At 53.5% G+C, this 21,218-nt stretch overlaps 1 protein-coding gene across 3 annotated transcripts in view; it reads right to left on the reverse strand.

Moving 5' to 3' along the window:
• The window catches only part of LOC116947698 (neuronal PAS domain-containing protein 3-like), an 85,262-nt gene that overhangs the window by 62,422 nt on the left and 1,622 nt on the right, over positions 1-21,218 (reverse strand). Inside the window, exon 2 of one of the 3 annotated variants that reach the window (XM_076071021.1) lies at positions 16,684-16,765. The exons of 1 other annotated variant lie outside the window; for it this stretch is intronic. In XM_076071021.1, the coding sequence (XP_075927136.1) occupies positions 16,684-16,765 (82 nt within the window). Of the gene's footprint in view, positions 1-16,683; positions 19,955-21,218 lie in introns of all 3 variants that reach the window. One more of the 3 variants, XM_076071022.1, reaches the window with a different exon arrangement.

Raw genomic sequence — 21,218 nt, forward strand, 5'->3', positions numbered from 1 at the left:
TGTTCTACAGAGTGGAGTTTGTGTGTTCTCTCTACCCCCGTTCTACAGTGTGAATGGAGTTTGTGTGTTCTCTCTACCCCTGTTCTACAGAGTGAGTGGAGTTTGTGTGTTCTCTCTACCCCTGTTCTACAGAGTGAGTGGAGTTTGTGTGTTCTCTCTACCCCTGTTCTATAGTGTGAGTGGAGTTTGTGTGTTCTCTCTACCCCTGTTCTACAGAGTGAGTGGAGTTTGTGTGTTCTCTCTACCCCTGTTCTACAGAGTGAGTGGAGTTTGTGTGTTCTCTCTACCCCTCTTCTACAGAGTGAGTGGAGTTTGTGTGTTCTCTCTACCCCTGTTCTACAGAGTGAGTGGAGTTTGTGTGTTCTCTCTACCCCTGTTCTACAGAGTGAGTGGAGTTTGTGTGTTCTCTCTACCCCTGTTCTACAGAGTGAGTGGAGTTTGTGTATTCTCTCTACCCCTGTTCTACAGGGTGAGAGTGAGTGGAGTTTGTGTTTTCTCTTCATCCCTGTTCTACAGAGTGGAGTTTGTGTGTTCTCTCTACCCCTGTTCTACAGAGTGAGTGGAGTTTGTGTGTTCTCTCTACCCCTGTTCTACAGAGTGGAGTTTGTGTGTTCTCTCTATCCTTGTTCTACAGAGTGAGTGGAGTTTGTGTGTTCTCTCTCCCCCTGTTCTACAGAGTGAGTGGAGTTTGTGTGTTCTCTCTACCCTTGTTATACAGTGTGAGTCGAGTTTGTGTGTTCTCTCTCCCTCTGTTCTACAGAGTGAGTGGAGTTTGTGTGTTCTCTCTCCCCCTGTTCTACAGAGTGAGTGGAGTTTGTGTGTTCTCTCTCCCCCTGTTCTACAGAGTGAGTGGAGTTTGTGTGTTCTCTCTACCCCTGTTCTACAGAGTGAGTGGAGTTTGTGTGTTCTCTCTCCCCCTGTTCTACAGAGTGAGTGGAGTTTGTGTGTTCTCTTTACCCCTGTTCTACAGAGTGAGTGGAGTTTGTGTGTTCCCTCTACCCCTGTTCTACAGAGTGAGTGGAGTTTGTGTGTTCTCTCTCCCCCTGTTCTACAGAGTGAGTGGAGTTTGTGTGTTCTCTCTACCCCTGTTCTACAGGGTGAGAGTGAGTGGAGTTTGTGTGTTCTCTCTACCCCGGTTCTACAGAGTGAGTGGAGTTTGTGTGTTCTCTCTATCCCTGTTCTACAGAGTGAGTGGAGGTTGTGTGTTCTCTCTAACCCTGTTCTACAGAGTGAGTGGAGTTTGTGTGTTCTCTCTACGCTTGTTCTAGAGAGTGAGTGGAGTTTGTGTCTTCTCTCTAGCCCTGTTCTACAGAATGAGTGGAGTTTGTGTGTTCTCTCTCCCCCTGTTCTACAGAGTGAGTGGAGTTTGTGTGTTCTCTCTACCCCTGTTCTACAGAGTGAGTGGAGTTTGTGTGTTCTCTCTACCCCTGTTCTATAGTGTGAGTGGAGTTTGTGTGTTCTCTCTACCCCTGTACTACAGAGTGAGTGGAGTTTGTGTGTTCTCTCTACCCCCGTTCTACAGTGTGAGTGGAGTTTGTGTGTTCTCTCTACCCCTGTTCTACAGAGTGAGTGGAGTTTGTGTGTTCTCTCTACCCCTGTTCTACAGAGTGAGTGGAGTTTGTGTGTTCTCTCTACCCCTGTTCTATAGTGTGAGTGGAGTTTGTGTGTTCTCTCTACCCCTGTTCTACAGAGTGGAGTTTGTGTGTTCTCTCTATCCTTGTTCTACAGAGTGAGTGGAGTTTGTGTGTTCTCTCTCCCCCTGTTCTACAGAGTGAGTGGAGTTTGTGTATTCTCTCTACCCTTGTTCTACAGTGTGAGTGGAGTTTGTGTGTTCTCTCTCCCCCTGTTCTACAGAGTGAGTGGAGTTTGTGTGTTCTCTCTCCCCCTGTTCTACAGAGTGAGTGGAGTTTGTGTGTTCTCTCTACCCCTGTTCTACAGAGTGAGTGGAGTTTGTGTGTTCTCTCTACCCCTGTTCTACAGAGTGAGTGGAGTTTGTGTGTTCTCTCTACCCCTGTTCTACAGAGTGAGTGGAGTTTGTGTGTTCTCTCTACCCCTGTTCTACAGAGTGAGTGGAGTTTGTGTGTTCTCTCTCCCCCTGTTCTACAGAGTGAGTGGAGTTTGTGTGTTCTCTCTACCCCTGTTCTACAGGGTGAGAGTGAGTGGAGTTTGTGTGTTATCTCTACCCCTGTTCTACAGAGTGAGTGGAGTTTGTGTGTTCTCTCTATCCCTGTTCTACAGAGTGAGTGGAGGTTGTGTGTTCTCTCTACCCCTGTTCTACAGTGTGAGTGGAGTTTGTGTGTTCTCTCTACCCCTGTTCTACAGTGTGAGTGGAGTTTGTGTGTTCTCTCTACCCTTGTTCTACAGTGTGAGTGGAGTTTGTGTGTTCTCTCTACCCTTGTTCTACAGAGTGAGTGGAGTTTGTGTGTTCTCTCTACCCCTCTTCTACAGAGTGAGTGGAGTTTGTGTGTTCTCTCTACCCCTGTTCTACAGAGTGAGTGGAGTTTGTGTGTTCTCTCTACCCCTGTTCTACAGAGTGAGTGGAGTTTGTGTGTTCTCTCTACCCCTGTTCTACAGGGTGAGAGTGAGTGGAGTTTGTGTGTTCTCTCTACCCCTGTTCTACAGAGTGAGTGGAGTTTGTGTGTTCTCTCTACCCCTGTTCTACAGTGTGAGTGGAGTTTGTGTGTTCTCTTTACCCCTGTTCTACAGAGTGAGTGGAGTTTGTGTGTTCTCTCTACCCCTGTTCTACAGGGTGAGTGGAGTTTGTGTGTTCTCTCTACCCCTGTTCTACAGGGTGAGAGTGAGTGGAGTTTGTGTGTTCTCTCTACCCCTGTTCTACAGGGTGAGAGGAGTTTGTGAGTCTCTATGGATCTCTGTGTATCTCTGTGGGTCGCAATGGGTCTCTACATTTGTCTATGTGTCCGTGTGGGAAGCGGTGGTGCAGCGGTTAGCGCTAAGCTGCAGCTACGAACCCGGCCGCCCGAGTTCGATTCCCGCTCACGGTCAACTCCGGTGACGATTATCTGAATCGGTCCTGGGCCTCCCCTAGGTCGACTCAGCCTCAAATGAGTACCTGGTGTGCGGTGTGTAAACATCGCCACTGGGGAAACAAAGGCGGTCGGGCGTGGTGCTGGCCACCCACTCCCTCGTGTGCCGTGCCGGCCTTCACAGGTGGTTCGCTAACAGCACTTGCCCCAACAGTCTGTGACGTTTACAGGGGGGGGGGGGGATATTTGTCTTTCTGTTTTTTTGCCTCTGTTGCATCTCCCTCTCTGTGTCTCTATGGATTTACCGCACGGTCTGCAGCTGGGGTTTGCACGGCCACGACCACATACAGCTTATATAAAGACCAGGATCCTTGCAAATGCGATTTTTTTTTGTTTGTTCAGGCGATGAGTGAGCAGGGCTGACACCCCGAATTTGCGGGCAGGCGGATCGGACCGCGGGTGACCCGTACAGGGGCGTCCACTCTGACCCCACGACGGGATCGGTGCCTTAGCAGGGCGCCTACCGGGGCCAGCGGCCACTGCGAGGGAGCCTCACTCGTGCCGACAGCATTGTCCTTGCTCCAGTTAGAATGTCTCGCGAGCCAAAACGCAGCTCCTGTTCGCCGACGGTGAACACAAAAGACGCTTTGCGGAAAGAAAAAAAACTACCGATGTTTAAATTGCTCAAAAGAGGTGGGGTGGGGTGGGGCGGGGTGCTCAGACGAGACGGAGTGGATGAGAGATGGAGCAAGGCGACCCCGCGCGCACGGCAGCAACTCCAGACGTAGACCCAACATCAGTTCCACTGCCGCAAGCCGAGGCCACCACAACGTTACCAACACCCCCACCCGCAACACCACCACAACCACACCACAATCCCACCACAACCACACCACAATCCCAACACAACCCCACCACAACGTTACCAACACCCCCACCCGCAACACCACCACAACCACACCACAATCCCTACACAACCCCACCACAACGTTACCAACACCCCCACCCGCAACACCACCACAACCACACCACAATCCCAACACAACCCCACCACAACGTTACCAACACCCCCACCCGCAACTCCACCACAACCCACACCACGATCCCAACACAACCCCACCACAACGTTACCAACACCCCCACCCGCAACACCACCACAACCCACACCACAATCCCAACACAACCCCACCACAACGTTACCAACACGCCCACCCGCAACACCACCACAACCACACCACAATCCCAACACAACCACACCACAATCCCAACACAACCCCTCCACAACGTTACCAACACCCCCACCCGCAACACCACCACAACCACACCACAATCCCACCACAACCACACCACAATCCCAACACAACCCCACCACAATGTTACCAACACCCCCACCCGCAAATCCACCACAACGCACACCACAATCCCAACACAACCCCACCTGCAACACCACCACAGCCACACCACAATCCCAACACACCCCAACCCGCAACACCACCACAACGCACACCAACATCCCCACCACAATAACGACTCCACCGCAACGTCATCACAATCACAACGCCACCAACATCCCCAAAGACAAAGATCCCCCGTATAGCCTCAACAGATTGTCGGGGCAAGTGCCTGTTAGCGAGACCCTACGAAGGCCGGGACGGCACACGAGGGGATGGGTGGGCAGCACCACGACCGGCCGCCTTTGTCTCCCCAGTGGCGATGTTTACAAATCGCACCAGGTACTCATTTGAGGCTGTGTCGACCTAGGGGAGGCCCAGGACCGTTTCAGCGTAGCGCTGAGCACTACGCCACCGCTCCCTCCCCGCCCCCACCACGCACCTCGATCGTCACTCCACGTGGACGTCGCCCACGCACGAGGCTTGCAACGCCGAGTCGTCGATACGGCACGGTGCGTCATGATACCCACGGGACGCACGATGCGGACACACCGCACGAAACCCACACACGATACGCACGACACGCACCAGTGCACACACTATACACACGACACACACGATACGCACCACGACGCACCAGTGCACACAAGAAACCCACACACGACGCACACGATACGCCCCAGTGCACACACGATACGCACGATACGCACCAGTGCACACACGAAACCCACACACGATACGCACCACGACACGCACGAAACGCACGGTACGGAAGCACGGCGAATCGCGTGGTTTGAGGTTTGCATGCGTGGTACAATATAATTCGCGTGACCCTCCAGCCACTAGACGCCGCTATGATTATTATTATTTACTGGACAACTACTTACCCCCCACCCTTCCACCAAATAAATACTTGAAGCAAGGAGCCCCGAATTGTTACAACAGCATCATCAGCCACGCGTCCAAACAATCGCCAAGTGAGAGAAACACTCATCGATCGGACCTCGTACATGGGTGAACACCCCTAAACACACGTGATCACCCCCTCGACACGGGTGAACACACCTAGACACGGGTGAACACCCCTCGACACGGGTGAACACCCCTAAACACACGTGATCACCCCTCGACACGGGTGAACACACCTAGACATGGCTGAGCACTGCTAGACACGGTTGATCACACCTAGACACGGGTGAACACACCTAGACACGAGTGAACAGACCTAGACACGGGCGAACACACCTAGACACGAGTGAACACACCTAGACGCGAGTGAACACATCTAGACACGAGTGAACACACCTAGACACGGGTGAACACACCAAGACACGGGTGAACACACCTAGACACGGGTGAACACACCTAGACACGAGTGAACACACCTAGACACGAGTGAACACACCTAGACACGGGTGAACACACCTAGACACGGGTGATCACACCTCGACACGGGTGATCACACCTAGACACGGGTGAACACACCTAGACACGAGTGAACACACCTAGACACGGGTGAAGACACCTAGACACGAGTGAACACACCTAGACACGAGTGAACACACCTAGACACGAGTGAACACACCTAGACACGGGTGAACACACCTAGACACGGGTGAACACATCTATACACGAGTGAACACACCTAAACACGGTTGAACACAACGAGACACGGGTGAACACACCTAGACACGAGTGAACACCCCTAAACACGGGTGAACACACCTATACACGGGCGAACACACCTAGACACGAGTGAACACACCTAGACACGGGTGAACACACCTAGACACGGGCGAACACATCTGGACACGGGCGAACACACCTAGACACGGGTGAACACATCTAGACACGGGTGAACACACCTAGACACGAGTGAATACACCTAGACACGAGTGAACACACCTAGACACGGGTGAACACACCTAGACACGGGTGAACACACCTAGACACGAGTGAATACACCTAGACACGAGTGAACACACCTAGACACGGGTGAACACATCTAGACACGGGTGAACACACCTAGACACGAGTGAATACACCTAGACACGAGTGAACACACCTAGACACGGGTGAACACACCTAGACACGGATGCTCACACCTAGACACGGGTGAACACACCTAGACACGGGTGAACACACCTAGACACGGGTGAACACACCTAAACACGGGTGAACACACCTAGACACGGGTGAACACACCTAGACACGAGTGAACACACCTAGACACGAGTGAACACATCTAGACACGGGTGAACACACCTAGACACGAGTGAACACACCTTGACACGGGTGAACACACCTAGACACGAGTGAACACACCTAGACACGGGCGAACACACCTAGACACGGGTGAACACACCTAGACACGGGTGATCACAACGAGTCACGGGCGAACACACCTAGACACGGGGAACACACCTAGACACGAGTGAACACACCTAGACACGGGTGAACACACCTAGACACGGGTGAACACACCTAGACATGGGTGAACACCCCTAGACACGCCCCAGATCCAGGTGATCAGCCGTGAAGCACGCCACGGTCTGTCCACTGCTGGATGAAAACCTCTCCCTAATTCGTGGCCATCTGGCGGCCCCGTGAGTGCAACGATCCACGCAGCGCCCGATCCGAATTCATCGTTCCGTCTCCGCAGAGTTGTCCCTCTCTTGGGGCCGTCCCCTGCCTGCCTGCCTCGGTTGGCACTCCACGGTCAGTCCCGACCGGGTCTGCCTCGACCAGGTGGGAGCGTACATCAGCGCAAGCAGGTGATGGCGGTGGTGGCGGAGGATGTTAGTGATGGTGGAGGCGGTGGAAGGATGTTAGCGATGGTGGAGGTGATGGTGGTTTTTTTTTTTTGGTGGTGGTGATGTGATAGGAGCTAATGATGGAGTTCGGTGAGGATGATGGCGAAGGTGGTGATGAAGTTGAACGTGATGATGGAGTTGGTGATGGTCGTTGTGATGGTAATGATGTTGGTGGTGATGACACGTGATGGTGATGATAATGGTTGTAATGAAGATCGATGTGTTGGTGATGATGGTGGTGGTGATGATAAATGTGATGATGGTGGTGATGTTAGAAGATGTGATTCTGATGATGTTGGTGGTGGTGATGGTAGATGTGATGCTGATATTGGTGGTGATGTGGCTGATGATGTTGGTGGCGATGGTCAATGTGATGTTAATGTTAGATGTGATGCTGATAATCATGTTGGTGGTGATGTTAGATGTGATAGTGATGATGGTGATGTGAGATGGGATGGTGTTGGTGGATGATGGTAGATGTGATGGTAATATTGGTCGTGATGTTGGTGATGTTAGTGGTGATGATGTGGTGGTGATGGTAATGATGTTGGTAGTGGTGATGTTGGTGGTGATGGTAGATGTAATGGTGATGATGTTGGTGGTGGTGATTGTAGATGTGATGCTGATATTGGTGGTGATGTGGGTGATGATGTTGGTGGTGATGTGGTGATGATGTTGGTGGTGATGGTCAATGTGATAGTGATGATGGTGATGTGAGATGGGATGGTGTTGGTGCATGATGGTAGATGTGATGGTAATATTGGTCGTGATGTTGGTGATGTTAGTGGTGATGATGTTGGTGGTGATGGTAATGATGTTGGTAGTGGTGATGTTGGTGGTGATGGTAGATGTAATGGTGATGGTAGATGTTGATGATGATGTTGATGGTGGTGGTAGATGTTGATGATGATGTTGATGGTGGTGGTGATATTGGTGGTGATGGTAGATGTTGATGATGTTGATGTTGGTGGTGATGTTGGTGGTGATGTTGGTGGTGATGTTGGTGGTGATGGTAGATGTTGATGATGATGTTGATGGTGATGTTGGTGGTGATGGTAGATGTTGGTGGTGATGTTGGTGGTGATGTTGGTGGTGATGGTAGATGTAATGGTGGTGATGTTGGTGGTGATGGTAGATGTTGATGATGATGTTGATGATGATGTTGGTGGTGTTGGTGGTGATGTTGGTGGTGATGTTAGTGGTGATGTTGATGATGATGTTGGTGGTGGTGATGTTGGTGGTAATGTTGGTGGTGATGATGTTGATGTTGGTGGTGATGATGTTGATGTTGGTGGTGGTGATGTTGGTGGTGGTGATGTTGGTGGTGGTGATGTTGGTGGTGGTGATGTTGGTGGTGATGTTGGTGGTGGTGATGTTGGTGGTGGTGATGTTGGTGGTGGTGATGTTGGTGGTGGTGATGTTGGTGGTGATGATGGTAGATGTTGATGATGATGTTGATGTTGGTGGTGATGGTAGATGTTGATGATGATGATGTTGGTGGTGGTGATGTTGGTGGTGGTGGTGATGTTGGTGGTGGTGATGTTGGTGGTGATGATGGTAGATGTTGATGATGATGTTGATGTTGGTGGTGATGGTAGATGTTGATGATGATGATGTTGGTGGTGGTGATGTTGGTGGTGATGGTAGATGTTGGTGATGTTGGTGATGTTGATGGTAGATGTTGATGATGATGATGTTGGTGGTGGTGATGTTGGTGGTGATGGTAGATGTTGGTGGTGATGTTGGTGATGTTGATGGTAGATGTTGATGATGATGTTGATGTTGGTGGTGATGTTGATGATGATGTTGGTGGTGATGGTAGATGTTGGTGGTGATGTTGGTGGTGATGTTGGTGATGTTGTTGATGGGACCACTTTACCCTGACCGCCTCGCTGCTGCTCCACTGTGCGCACGCGCCATGGCCCCGACCCTGGCCTCGACCGTGACCTCTACGGCGCGTGGGGGGTCACGGATCCCGCGGGGGTCATCCCAGGACCCCCCTCCCCCACTCGCCACCAGGGCCCGGGGGTCACGGTGGGGGGAGGGGGGGGCGAGGAGACGAGGAGAAGGAGCGGAGAGGAGCACGAGACCCAGTGCGGAGAGCGAATGGAGAGACGGGGGAGACGGAAGAGCGAGGGGGGAGTGTAGGTAAAGTGAAGGAGATGAGCGAGGGGGAGACGGGAGAGCGAGGGGGAGTTTCGGTAAAGTGAAGGAGATGAGAGAGGGGGAGAGCCAGGGTGGGAGAGCGAGGGGGGGGGGGGGGAGCGAGGGGAGAACAGCGAGGGGGGGGGAGAGCGAGGGGGGGAGAGTTGTGGAAGCGGTTGGCGAGGAGCGAGGGAGAAGAGTTTGAGATTTGCAGGCAGAGCCGAGAGCCCCGAGGAGGGACGGGGAGATGAAGGAGGCAGATGAGGGAGCGGAGAAGGGGGGAGGAGAGTGAGTGAGCGGGGGGAGCTGAGGGGGGAGCTGAGGGGGGAGCTGAGGGGGGAGCTGAGGGGGGGAGCTGAGGGGGGGAGCTGAGGGGGGGAGCTGGGGGGGGAAGGGAGATCCCGGGCCCGGAGCGGGTCCCCGCGTCTCCTCCACAAAGCGAAACCCACAGCGCGAGAGGCGGCGCGACGCGGCGATACAGTAGAGGTGTGTGAGAGAGAGAGTGTGAGAGAGGGGGGGAGAGTATGAGAGAGAGTGTTGAGAGTGTGAGAGAGAGGGGGAGAGAGGGGGGAGAGTGTGTGAGAGAGAGTGTGAGTGAGAGTGTGAAAGAGAGTGTGAGAGAGAGAGGGGGAAGGGTGTGAGAGAGAGGGTGTGAGAGAGGGAGGGTGTGTGAGAGAGAGTGCGAGAGAGAGAGACTGAGAGAGAGGGGAGAGAGGGGGAAGGGTGTGAGAGAGAGAGTGTGAGAGAGAGAGAGAGTGTGAGAGAGAGTGTGTGAGAGAGGGGGAGAGTGTGAGAAAGTGCGAGGGAGTGTGAGAGAGAGGGGGTGTGAGAGAGAGTGTGTGTGAGAGAGAGGGGGAGAGTGTGTGAGAGAGAGAGGGGGAGAGTGTGAGAGAGAGAGGAGGAGAGTGTGTGAGAGAGGGGGAGAGTGTGAGAGAGAGGGGGAGAGAGAGGGGGAGAGTGTGAGAGAGAGGGGGAGAGAGAGGGGGAGGGTGTGAGAGAGAGGGGGAGAGTGTGTGAGAGAGGGGGAGAGAGGGGGGGAGAGTGTGAGAGAGAGAGGGGGAGAGTGTGTGAGAGAGAGGGGGAGAGTGTGAGAGAGAGAGGGGGAGAGTGTGTGAGAGAGAGGGCGAGAGTGTGAGAGAGAGGGGGAGAGTGTGAGAGAGAGGGGGAGAGGGAGGGGGAGAGTGTGAGAGAGAGGGGGAGAGGGAGGGGGAGAGTGTGAGAGAGAGAGGGGGAGAGTGTGAGATAGAGAGGGGGAGAGTGTGAGAGAGAGGGGGAGAGGGAGGGGGAGAGTGTGAGAGAGAGAGGGGGAGAGTGTGAGAGAGAGGGGGAGAGTGTGTGAGAGAGAGGGGGAGAGTGTAAGAGAGAGGGGGAGAGTGTGAGAGAGAGAGGGGGAGAGGGAGGGGGAGAGTGTGAGAGAGAGAGAGTGTGAGAGAGAGGGGGAGAGTGTGAGAGTGTGAGAGAGAGGGGGAGAGTGTGAGAGAGAGGGGGAGAGAGTGAGAGAGAGAGGGGGAGAGAGTGAGAGAGAGAGGGGGAGAGTGTGAGGGAGAGAGGGGGAGAGTGTGTGAGAGAGAGGAGGAGAGGGAGGGGGAGGGTGTGAGAGAGAGGGGGAGAGAGTGTGAGAGAGGGGGAGAGTGTGAGAGAGTGGAGGAGAGTGTGAGAGAGAGGGGGAGAGTGTGAGAGAGAGGGGGAGAGGGAGAGGGAGGGGGAGAGTGTGAGAGAGAGGGGAGAGTGTGAGAGAGAGTGTAAGAGAGAGGGGGAGAGTGTGAGACAGAGGGGGAGAGTGTGAGAGAGAGGGGGAGAGTGTGAGAGAGAGGGAGAGAGTGTGAGAGAGGGGGAGAGTGTGAGAGAGAGGGGGAGAGTGTGAGAGAGAGGGGGAGAGTGTGAGAGAGAGGAGGAGAGTGTGAGAGAGAGGGGGGAGGGAGGGGGAGAGGGAGGGGGAGAGTGAGAGAGAGGGGGAGAGAGAGGGGGAAAGTGTGTGAGAGAGAGGGGGAGAGTGAGAGGGAGGGGGGAGGGAGGGGGAGAGGGAGGGGGAGAGTGAGAGAGAGTGTGAGACAGAGGGGGAGAGTGTGAGAGAGAGGGGGAGAGTGTGTGAGAGAGAGAGGGGGAGAGTGTGTGAGAGAGGGAGAGAGTGTGTGAGAGTGGGGGAGAGGCAGTGGAGAGGGTCTGAGAATCAGAGAAGCAGCCGAGCTCGGGGGGGGGGGGGGGGGGGGTCTCCATGTGATGATCAGCCGCGGTAATGTCGTCCACCTCGCAGAAGCTCCGCTCCCTCGTGGCAGAGCCCATGGGAGAGAAGCCGGTATCGGCGACACCCTGGGGGGGGATGGCTCATCGAACAGGGCTTCGACAGGGCATAACGTGGTGCTGGGCCCAGTGTCTGGTTCTCGAGAAGGAGGAGGATCTCTTCAAGGGGTGGCTCAAGGAAGTCTGCAATGCCAACTCCAAGCAGTCTTCGGACAGCTTCACTTGCCTGCGGGAGTGGTGCGACGCCTTGCCGTGAGGCGCCCGCTCGCCCGTCACCGCGTATGGCGGGCCCCTTTCGCTGTGCGTTTACCCTCCGCAAGTTCACCGCTCACTCGGTGGTTTTGCTGCCCGGAGTGAGGCCTGGTTGCTCACCCCCTCCCCCCCTGCCCCCCATGCGATCCTGGTGATGCCGGTTCACTCGTCAACTTAGTCATTCACCATGGCGATGCTCGCCCACACACCCACCGCACGCTGTTCCACACGCTCACCCACCGCTCGCTCGACCACACAACAGACTTACCCACCGCTCGGTCAGACACGCACACACTCACCTCTCTGCCCGCTCACGTGCCCCACACACTCACCCCACCGCTCACTCACACCCACCGCTTGCTCGCCCACACACCCACACACTCAGCCACTGCTCGCTCCCACACCCACTACTCGCTCGCTGTTTCGCCCACACACCCACAGCTCCCCTACACACTCTCCCACTGCTCACTCAAGCACCCACACACCCAGCCACCGCTTGCCCACACGCTCACCCACCACTCGCCTACACATCCGCCACTCGCTCGGCCACGCACTCGCCCACCGCTCGCTTGCCCATACACTCGCCCACACCACGCATTCGTCCTCCACTCGCTCGCACACCCACCCAGTCCGGCAAATCGCTTGTGGGAAAAGAAAAAAAAGAACCACGGGTCTCTCTCGCTGGCACGGCTGCTCGGATGTTCCAGTGTAGAAGGAGCGAGTCTCGGCAGTGGTTGTCGGTGGTTTGCTGGCTACGTGATTGTTTGATTGTTGATGGGATGCGGCGGTGGCGGGGTGGACAGATGTTTGGTTCCGTTCGTTGCGGAGAGATTTAACTGGGGGCAAAAGAAGCACGTGGTGGGGTTTTCGTGAAATTGTTATTCCTGACACGGGATTTTAATTGTTCTGTCCCGAAGGAGGGTCGGTTTCGCTGTGGAGAGGGAACGGAGACCCATTTTACTCTACGCGATGTTAATAAAGTCTTTGATATTAGGCTGCTTGTGCGTTCTGCCTGTTGTTAAAGTAAAAGTTGTTCTCAACCGGGGGTACGCGGACCCTCTGGGGGTAAGTGTGAAATGTCCCAGGGGGTACGTGAGCTGATTTATAAATGTTAAATCATACGTGAGAGTCATTGGTGAATAATCGATGTATGAATGCCAATATAAAATAACTACAGTAAAATGTAAATCTAAATGGTAACCTAGAACGATATAAAAAACCTTTCTAAGCTCATTGATCGTAAACAATGTGGTTTCCAAGAGTAACCAGCGAGTGCTATCAAAATTGCGTCAAGCATGCAGAGCATCTGTTTAAATATTGATTTTCATTAATACATTTATTTGTCAGAACCATGTTGGGTTAGGGAAGGGAGTTACTAAGTTGAAACAATTCAATAAGGGGTACACTATCCAAAAGTTTGAGAACTACTCATCTATCGCACTCGCGTTATGTTCATCTTATCACCGTCCATATTTGTCCTTCCCCGACACCTCCGCTTAGCACGGTTATCTACGTACGGTGCAAAAGAAGTTCAACATCGAGTACATATTTACCACGTGCACTGCGCAGTCAACCCACTGTGATCCATGCTCATTCAACATAGGAACGGCAAAACGACGCCGATGTGCGTATGTTGAATTTCCTTTGCACCGTACGAACCCAACCGTGCTAATCGGAGGTGCAGGGGGAAGGACGAAAAACTAAACACAAAAAGCAGTTCTCGTCATGACGAGCAGCAGAAGCGTCACATTGGCATCGAGATCCTGAATTGCATTGCTGCTGCAACTGCCATGTGCAAGAAAGAATACAACCATCGTTCAATGATGAATTAAAAAAAAGGAGAGAGGGGGAGAGTGTGAGAGAGAGAGGGGGAGAGGGAGGGAGGGGAGAGTGTGAGAGAGAGAGGGGGAGAGTGTGAGAGAGAGAGAGTGTGAGAGAGAGGGGGAGAGGGAGGGAGAGGAGAGTGTGAGAGAGAGAGGGGGAGAGTGTGAGAGAGAGGGGGAAAGTGTGAGAGAGAGGGGGAAAGTGTGAGAGAGAGGGGGAGAGGAAGGTAGGGGAGAGTGTGAGAGAGAGGGGGAGAGATAGGGAGGGGAGAGTGTGAGGGAGGGGGAGGGAGGGGAGAGTGTGAGAGAGAGGGGGAGAGTGTGAGGGAGGGGAGAGAAAGAGAGAGGGGAGAGTGTGAGAGAGACAGAGTGTGGGGGGGGGGGGGTAGAAGATAGTATGTGTGTGAGAAGGGATGAATGAAAGAGTGTGTGTGTGTGTGAGAGAGGGGGAGTGAGTGTGTGTGAGAGAGGGGAGCGTGAAAGGGAGTGTGTGTGTGTGAGAGAGAAAGTGCGTGTGTGTTAGAGAGGGGGATCGTGAAAGAGTGTGTGTGAGAAAGGGAGAGTTACTGTATGTGATCGAGTGTGAGACAGAGGATGTGGGGAGCGGTGGTGTAGCGGTTAGCGCACTGCGCAACGATCCCGGGGACGATCATCCAAACCGGTCCAGGGCCTCCCCTAGGTCGACTCAGCCTTAAACAAGTAGCTGGTGCGGTGTGTAAACATCGCCACTAGGGAGACAAAGGCGGCCGGGCATGGTGCTGGCCACCGGCCCCGTCGTGTGCTCGCTAACAGCACGCGTAAGCCTGCACGGCTCTTCAGTGAACCACAGTGAGCCACTCCGGGGAACGCACTTGGACATGGTCACCGCCTAAAGCCTCTTCTCTCGACACCGCACTGAGAGCGACATCACGTTCAGCCGAGCTTGGAGCGCCGAACTGCAGCCGCGAGAAAAACATAGGCGCGTTGAAGAATATTCTGAGGGAGGCCGGTCGGCCGAAACGTCAGGGACGTTTTCATTTCAGCACGGGCAATGCATCGCGCGTGCTTGTTGTTGGTTGTAACGAACCTTGCTCGTGACTCCACGTGGTCGTCCCCTCGAGTGTGCTGGAGGTGACCCCCCCCCCTCTGCCAACCTCTGCAGCCACCAAAGACATAGCTCCCCCGTATAGCCTTTAACAGACTGTTGGGGCAAGTGCTGTTAGCGAGTAGCACCTACGAAGGCCGGCACGGCGCACGACGGGGTGGGTGGGCAGCACCCGACCGCCTTTGTCTCCCCCGCGGCGATGTTCATACACCGCACCAGATACTCACTTTAGGCTGAGTCGACCTAGGGGAGGCCCAGGACCGGTTCGGATGATCGTCACTGGGTGTTGGTGACCGTGAGCGGGAATCGAACCCGGTGTTTCCGGGTTCGAGGCGCAGCGTAAGCGCTAACCGATGCACCACCGCTCCACACGAGTCACCCCTCCACTCCTCACACGCCCCCTGGATTCCCCGACCCGCCCCGCCCCGCCTCCAGCCGCCCCGTAGCGAGCGCGCACACCTGGTCGAGATGAGCCGTAGCCAGGTGCGATGGGGGGGGGGGGAAGCCACGGGACACATTCGGCTCCACAATTGACGACGAGTTAAAGAGAAGCAGAAGCGTTAACGGAGGCGAGGGGAGTCCTCCATCAAGCGGTGGATAGACAATGACGACTATGGTGGTCGTGCGTGGCGGGTTAACTGGTTGTGTTTGATGAAGTGAATCGTGGTTGATGATGGTCGTCATGATGATGATGGCGGTCGTGGTGGTGATGCCGCTGATAATGATTGGAGAGGATTGATCGGTGGTGATGATGTTATTAATGATTTTTGGGAGATTACACTGTGTAACACTTTCTTTGGTTCCTGGGTACTAAGTGTTATTTACTAATTGCTTATGCCTCAAAAGTACAGAAAATGGATATTATTACCCACAAACTTTGCTTTTATGACCAGGACAGTGATATTTATAAATGTACCTATTTTCGAGAACATTCAAGATAGATGCAGTGCTGAGTAAACTTGTAGTAACTTCTAGAACATTCTAGAACTTTCCAGTAATATAGATAGTAGTATAAATGCAGCGGCCTTAAGCCCACCAGTTCAGTTTAGTTCCAGCGGCCCAAGTGGATACACATCTGCATTTTTCTGAGATGGCATCAAGAGGCTGCAAGCATCCGGCATACGCATTTTGCTATGTCTGCGGCCAATTTATCAAGACAAGAACGAAAAAGTACTTTGTGGAAGCATCGGCTAAGATGTGTGAAGCCTACAAGGCATATTTCGGCATGCCTGTCAGGGATCAAGACAAACCCTGGGCACCTCATTTCACCTGCGAGCAATGCAGAAAAACTCTGGAAGGTAAGATGGACAATTGTTGCTCGGAATTTAATGTTGTAAAATTTGTTAAAATTGTAAAAAAAATGTAAGTTTTAATTTTAAAATGTTTTACAATTTTTAATGTTATTGAAATAATATATCATATATGAAAAATGTTGCGAGAATCTCTTACACATTCGTCACGGGTGAAATTAATGTATTTTTGTAGGATAGTACAGAGGAGAAAAGAGAACCATGAAGTTCGCTATCCCAATAATTTGGCGGGAACCCACTGACCACTCAAGCAACTGCTACTTCTGCATGGTGGACCCTTCCAAACGTCGGACTGGCAAGAATGCACCTGCTATAACGTATCCGGACCTTCCTTCATCCATCGCCCCGGTGCCACACTGCCATGAGCTCCCCGTACCCACTCCTCCTGAGAGAGAGCAGCCGTCTTTAGAAGAGAGCAGCAAGTCAGAGAGCGAGGAAGACGTTGTAGATCCAGATGGCAATTTCAGAGGTGGGGCTGAGGATAGAAACCAATACTACCCCAACCAAAAGGACCTCAATGACTTGATCAGAGATCTTGGTCTCAACAAGTCCAATGCCGAGATTTTGACGTCTAGGCTCAAGCAGTGGAACTTGTTGGATGAAAGTGTGCAAGTCGCAGATCAGAAGAAGCGTCACCAACCTTTTTGCAGCTACTTCACCCGTCAAGATGGGCTCTGCTTCTGCCACAATGTGATCAGTCTGTTCGAGGCAATCGGAATCGCCTGTAACCAAAACGAATGGCGCCTATTCATTGACAGCTCATCCAGGAGCCTCAAAGCCGTGCTGCTCCATAATGGTAACAAGTACCCGTCTCTTCCCCTGGCTCACTCGGTGCACCTCAAAGAGGATTACAACAGCATCAAGACCTTGCTGGACGCCTGAAAGTATGATGAGTACGGCTGGAAGGTCATCGGAGACTTCAAAATGGTGGCATTCTTGATGGGTCTCCAAGGCAGTTTTACCAAGTGTCCCTGCTATCTTTGCCTTTGGGACAGCAGGGACACCAAGGCGCACTACCACAGGCGGGACTGGCCACAGCGGACCGAGTTCTCTGTGGGGAGGAACAACGTCAAGTGGCAGCCACTGGTGGACCCCCGGATGGTGCTGATGCCACCACTGCACATCAAATTGAGCCTTATGAAAACATTTGTCAGAGCTGTATATAAGGAGTCGGCAGCCTTCAAGTACCTTCAAGACTTCTTCCCTAAGCTGTCTGAGGCAAAGGTCAAAGCCGGTGTCTTCGTTGGACCACAGATAAAGAAGATCCTGGAGTGCAATGAATTCCCCAAGACGCTCACTAGTAAGGAGAAAGCGGCTTGGAACAGCTTTGTCGCAGTGGCCCTTCGCTTCCTGGGCAATCACAAGGTCGAAAACTACGTGGAGCTGGTTGAGACTCTGGTGAAGAACTACGGCACAATGGGCTGTCCTGGTCACAAAAGGCAAAGTTTGTGGGGAATAATCGCCATTTTCTATACTTTTTAGGCATACGCAATTACGAAATAACACTTACTACCCAGAATCAAAACTTGTGTTACATAGTGTTATTGATCGGTAGTGGTGTTGATGATGCGTGATGATGCCGCTATCAATGATTGCTGCTGCTGATGACTCCCTATCGCCCGTTCTCCTCTGACGAACGCGTCCCAGTCATCGGTGCCTTCGACTCCCTGCCCCCTGTTAAAATTCAGAGCTCGATAACCTTCCCCCGGCTGCCTTCCTCCATCAAATACAAATTCAGCGCCTTCAGATGCAGTCGCATTTTACACGCTGCGCACACTCCCAGGCAGTCTAATTGCGCGCCGCGGACTTGCACGGACCGCCACGCAGACCCGCAGACTCGCACAGAGACGCGTGGCTCTGCTGGCTACGCACGTGGCCGTCTGTAATCCGGCACTGCGGAGGGCAGCAGTGAGGGTTGGTGGACCACCACTGCACACGCGCGCTTTGTGAACTCCCTTCCCGTGGGTGGGCGTCGAGGAGGTGGTGCCGTACTCCTGGGCTCTGCCAGGAGAAGGCGGTACAGCTAAAATGTGGACTACACCTGCTCCCTTCATCAATTGGCCGATAACACCTTCATATGTAGAGGACCGAAGACCTTGGGCAATTGCTGGTAGTGCTGACTGCTCACCGCGTGGCTGCTGCTGCCTTTCTGCTGCGCCGTCTGTGGTTCCTTCGCTTGGCGCCTCTGAGGCGGTCCTCTCTGAGTCGTCCTCTCGCTCTCTCTGAGTCGTCCTCTCTCTCGAGTCGTCCTCTCTCTCCTAGTCGTCCTCTCTCTCCCAGTCGTCCTCTCTCTCCTAGTCGTCCTTTCTCTCTCCGAGTCGTCCTCTCTCTCTCTCCGAGTCGTCCTCTCTCAGAGTCGTCCTCTCTCCCTCCGAATCGTCCTCTCTCTCTCAGAGTCGTTCTCTCTCTCAGAGTCGTCCTCTATCTCTCTCTCAGAGTCGTCCTCTATCTCTCTCTCAGAGTCGTCCTCTATCTCTCTCTCAGAGTCGTCCTCTATCTCTCTCTGAGTCGTCCTCTCCCGAGTCGTCCTCTCTCTCTAGTCGTCCTCTCTCTCGAGTCGTCCCCTCTCTCTCTCAGAGTCGTCCCCTCTCTCTCGAGTCGTCCTCTCTCTCTCGAGTCGTCCTCTCTCTCGAGTCGTCCTCTCTCTCTCTCGAGTCGTCCTCTCTCTCTCTCGAGTCGTCCTCTCTCAGAGTCGTCCTTTTTTTCTCCGAGTCGTCCCCTCTCTCTCTCAGAGTCGTCCTCTCTCTCTCAGAGTCGTCCTCTCTTTCCGAGTCGTCCTCTCTCGAGTCGTCCTCTCTCTCGAGTCGTCCCCTCTCTCTCTCTCCGAGTCGTCCTCTCTCTCGAGTCGTCCCCTCTCTCTCTCCGAGTCGTCCTCTCTGTACGAGAGCGATGAGTCGATGCCACGCTGCACTGGGTGAGCGCAGCGTGGCATGTGGACGTGGTCCTTGCTCATTGTACAATCAGCGCGCCCACAGCTGTGGTTGTGCAGCATCGTAAGCTGCGATCATATTCACACGCTGCTGCTGCTTAAATAAACAATGACTTATTGTCGACGGCGCTACTGCTGCTAATTTTTTTTATTATAATAATAATTATTATGTTTGCTCAGTGATGATTATTATGATTAATCAGTGATGATGGTTGATTGATCAGTTATGGTTATGCCTGATCAGTGATGATGATTATAATCGGTCAGTGATTATTACTGATCAGGGATGATTATTATAATTGGATAGTGATGATTGATCAGATATGATGATTGATCAGTGATAATTTTTATAATCGCCGATCAGTGACCATGATAATGATCGATCCGTGAGTGATAAAAATTGCTGATTATGATCAATCAGTGGTGGTGGTGTTTCCTGCTACTATCTGATGATGATAATGGTGATAATTGTTGATGATGAATGATCAGTGGTGATGTTTTCTGCTACTATCCGATAATGATGATGTTGATAATTGTTTATGTTTGATCAGTGGCGGTGTTGTTGATGATGGTTGTGGTAAAAGTTGATGATGACTGATCAGTGTTTTGTGATGTTGATGCTGGTGGTGGTTATTGTTTATAATAACTAATCAGTGGTGGTGATGTTTGTGGCTAATACGTAATGTTGATGATGGTGACAATTGTTGATGACTGATGAATGGTGGTGATGTTGACGATGGTGGTGGTGGTGGCGACTGCCACCGAATGTCTCTCGCTCGCCTCGATACCCGGGGGGGGGGGGGGGGTTTGCGCGCCACGCGAGGCCCCCGTGCACAGCCGAAGGGACCCTGCGCGGGAACGCCGCCACACGAACGTCACTCACGCGGCTGGCCCAAACGTCCCCATGAACATCCCCAGGGTGGCAGGAGCCTCCTCCAAAGAACCCCTCGACACTCAGACATCGAAGCTTTCCCGACGACATCTAAACATGCACACACACACACACAAGTTCCACACGCACACACACACACAAGTTCAACACGCACACACACACACACAAGTTCAACACGCACACACACACGTGTGCGTGTGTGTTGAACTTCGCGGTGGTGTGGCGGTTAGCGCTGCACTGCGCTACGAAGTTCGATTCCCGCTCACGCCAACACCGGTGACGATTATTTGAACCGGTCCTGGGCCTCCCTTAGGTCGACTCAGCCTAAAATGAGTACCTGGTGCGGTGTGTGAACATCGCCACTGGGGAGGCAAAGGCGGCCGGGCGTGGTGCTGGCCACCCACCCGCTCGAGTGCCGTGCCGGCCTTCGTAGGCGCTTGCTGACAGCACTTGCCCCAACAGCCTGTTAAGGCTACACGGGGGAAATCTTTTTTTGTTGAACTTATTTCGCGCGTCTCCGATTAGCACGGTCGGTTACGTGTACGGTGCGAAAGAAGTTCAACATACACGCGGTATAGCCGCATTGTGATTAGCGGATTTGGAGCGGTGGCGCGGTGGTTAGCGCCGCTGGGCTCCGACAAAGGTCACGGCCGACGGTGAGTCGTGGGCTCCTGCCCCTTCAGCAAAGCGCATTGACCCGCGTGGTGAAGTATGGCGACGCGGAGGACAATGAGCCACCGCGGAGTGACGGCGGAAAAGCTCCGCACACTCTGTTGTGGCATGGTGACCACAAGCACAACTACCACCACCACAACAACTCAAAAATCAACCACGATAACCAATAAACAATAACCACAACCACAACAGCTCCAAAACAACCGCTATAACCACAACCACTATAACCGCAACCACCAATAACCACGACCACCGACACCATAACCACAAACAACCACCACCACCACGAGCAGCAACCAGCATGGAAAACATTCGCATCAGCTCCGTACTGGAATTCCCTCGCTCGTTGCCGTGCGCGAGCGCGCGCTCCCCTCTCTAGTCCCCTCTCTCGTCCCTTCGCCCCCTCTCTCGTTCTCTCGTCCCCTCGTCCGTCCCCTCGTCCCGTCCCCTCGTCCCGTCCCCTCGTCCCGTCACCTCGTCCCGTCCCCTCGTCCCGTCCCCTCGTCCCGTCCCCTCGTCCCGTCCCCTCGTCCCGTCCCCTCGTCCCGTCCCCTCGTCCCGTCCCCTCGTCCCGTCCCCTCGTCCCGTCCCCTCGTCCCGTCCCCTCGTCCCGTCCCCTCGTCCCGTCCCCTCGTCCCGTCCCCTCGTCCCGTCCCCTCGTCCCGTCCCCTCGTCCCGT

This window comes from Petromyzon marinus, chromosome 31, assembly GCF_048934315.1.
Source record: "Petromyzon marinus isolate PM22_M1 ecotype Great Lakes invasive population chromosome 31, UKy_Petmar_22M1.pri1.0, whole genome shotgun sequence".
In the NCBI taxonomy this organism is placed as follows: Eukaryota; Metazoa; Chordata; class Hyperoartia; order Petromyzontiformes; family Petromyzontidae; genus Petromyzon; species Petromyzon marinus.